The 2,500-nt window shown below is 44.6% G+C and overlaps 1 protein-coding gene across 4 annotated transcripts in view; it reads right to left on the bottom strand.

Annotated features, from left to right (window-relative positions):
* The window catches only part of gramd1a (GRAM domain containing 1A), a 33,880-nt gene that overhangs the window by 25,683 nt on the left and 5,697 nt on the right, over positions 1-2,500 (bottom strand). For 2 of the 4 annotated variants that reach the window (XM_053227913.1, XM_053227914.1), the window contains exon 2: positions 1,561-2,301. The exons of 1 other annotated variant lie outside the window; for it this stretch is intronic. In XM_053227913.1, the coding sequence (XP_053083888.1) occupies positions 1,561-1,937 (377 nt within the window). In that variant the 5' untranslated portion in view covers positions 1,938-2,301. Of the gene's footprint in view, positions 1-1,560 lie in introns of all 4 variants that reach the window. One more of the 4 variants, XM_053227912.1, reaches the window with a different exon arrangement.

Here is a 2,500-nt window from a genome sequence, read left to right as displayed (position 1 = left end):
AAAGAGTCAATTGTGACGATTCTGAGTGTAAAATATTACAAATGTTTACCGTATTAAACATCCAGCATTGTTTAAAAAAAACAGACATAAAACACTTGAGAAGATTCATTTCAGTGATGTCCAACTTTATACATCCTTCTTGTGAACCGATTCTTTTTAATGATTCAGGAAAACTGCTTCAAAGAAGGATTCGTTCCAACAAGACAAACATGATGCTCCAAAAGATTCAATTCATGTGTCGTTCATTTCAGTGATTCATTAAAAAGAATCGGTTCACAAGAAGGATTCGTTCCAACAAGACAAATGTAATGCTCCAAAAGATTCAATTCATGTGTCGTTCATTTCAGTGATTCATTAAAAAGAATCGGTTCACAAGAAAGATTCATTCACGGGTCTGATGGTGCAGCAAGGACAATTTATTGATCTGGGAAGATAAATGCAAGACACACACACACACACACACACACATACACACACACACGCACATACACACGCACACGCACATACACACACACGCACATTCACACACACGCACACAGCTCATGTAGCCTGATTCACAGATTTGAAACTCTTGTTTTTTTCAGTTGCACCACGACATCTTCGTAGGTCTTTCCATCACTCCGTGAACGAGCCTCAGGTGATTTCTCCATTTTGGGACGTTGTGGAGATTTAATTTTTGGACAAACTGGCGTACAAGTGCGTCAACTAATGACGCTGGGCTTGAGTGATATAACGATTTAATCGCCTCTACATGATATTACGTCCAGTGACGTTTACTCCGATTACATCACATTCTCAAACCTGCAAACGTTTACGCAGTTTATCACGATTTTCTAAAACGGAGCCGAAGCAGAGAAAATAAATCCTAAACGCTGCAATGAGAAGGTACAGGAAACAAACGGCTATTGAAAGCTACAGAAAGACGCGACAGAAATCGTCTTCTGTTACGTCTTACATCATCTCCCGAACGTCCCGGAAAGGTAATAAATACACGTACGCTGCTCTTACACAATTAGTGTCTATAAATAAGTGATGAGAACGACATTGAGAGAGAGCGAACAACGTAATCTGTGCTGCGTGCAGCTGATTAAATATGAACGGCGAGAGGTGAGGAACAATAAATAAACGTAATCTGACACCTCGAGTGTTTTAGCCTGGAGCTGATGAGCAGTTCCACGTCTCACACACACACACACACACACACACACACACACACACACACGATGTCTCATGTCACTCAAGAAGAACACTGCTTTCCTGAATAACAAATGCAGAGTCAGGATCAGAAGATAAACATGGAGAGACTTCGCGCAGCGCTCTCCATCCGCTGACTCTGATTGGTCCGTGATGACATCATAGCAGACGACGTGGAGGCTGAAGCCTCATTCAGTAAACTCCACGTCATCATTCGTGCTTCTCTCGGACGTTAAAATTAGAAACTTCCACTGATATCTGAATCTGTACATTATTTGCGGTATTATCAGTTTTTTCTTTTTTTTTAGATAATTTTATTTATTTATTTATTTTTTGCAGGTCGGTACCGAATTCTCTCTCACTAACCTGCAGCTTTCGCAGTCCGAGTCCTTCGCGAGCAAACGGCGTAGCGACAACCGAGACCGCCTGATGCTCGGAGAGGAGCACCGAGACGGAGGCAGGAGAAAGGAGGCGGAGTTACTCGCCTCCTCTTCAACAAGCCCCTCCCCTTCTACACAGACAGGCGAGCGGCTCCTCCGCTTCGTCTTCTCGCTCTTCTTGTCCTCGGCCCCGTCGCCGTCTCTCGGATCTCCCTCCTCCTGAGCTCGGGTTCTGCGTTTCTTGCCGGTCACGTCCCAAATCCGGCGTCTCCGAGGAAGCGGGCTGGACGACGGAGACCAGGAGTCGTTATCCGACGACGGCGGGAGGACGTTCAGCATCGGGATGGGAATGGGTTTAGCCATTTAGCGAGTGGGAATTAATCCTGGTTTACTTCAGAGAGAGTCGGCGTCGCTGCGTGACTCTGGCTTTTAAAACGAAGTCCTCATCCGCGTTTCGAAGTCTGTTTCAAAACCCACTCGATTGCGAGGTGTCATTGTGGCATCGCTTGCAAAATCGGTGGTTTCCTCGGGCTCGCTGCGACAGAGCGCGGTCTTCACACAATGGCAACATTTGACCGTTTACAAATCATTTATAATTCAGAAATCAGACGCGTTTCTGCTGCAGATCTTCAGTCCGTGTCTCTGAAACGTCCTCCATGATGATGACGACGACGACGTTGATGATGACGATGATGATGATGATGACGGTTTTATGATCAGTGAAGTCCTGAGGAGAGGAGAAACTCCGTTTGTTTTCAAAAATCATCTTTATCTTTTCTTAAATCTGCGTGTGAATACAAACGCAAATCTGGAGCGAATTTACTGAGATGAAAGCGGTGACCCAGACTCCTGATCAGCCGTAAAGCTCTTTAAACACTTTAAACACTTCTTAAACGGAACTGAAGATAGTCACAATAATCACGCAA

Source organism: Pangasianodon hypophthalmus, chromosome 22 (genome assembly GCF_027358585.1).
Source record: "Pangasianodon hypophthalmus isolate fPanHyp1 chromosome 22, fPanHyp1.pri, whole genome shotgun sequence".
Taxonomy (NCBI): Eukaryota; Metazoa; Chordata; class Actinopteri; order Siluriformes; family Pangasiidae; genus Pangasianodon; species Pangasianodon hypophthalmus.
The sequence above is the reverse complement of the archived record's forward strand: the minus strand, read 5'-3'. Positions and strand labels throughout refer to the sequence as shown.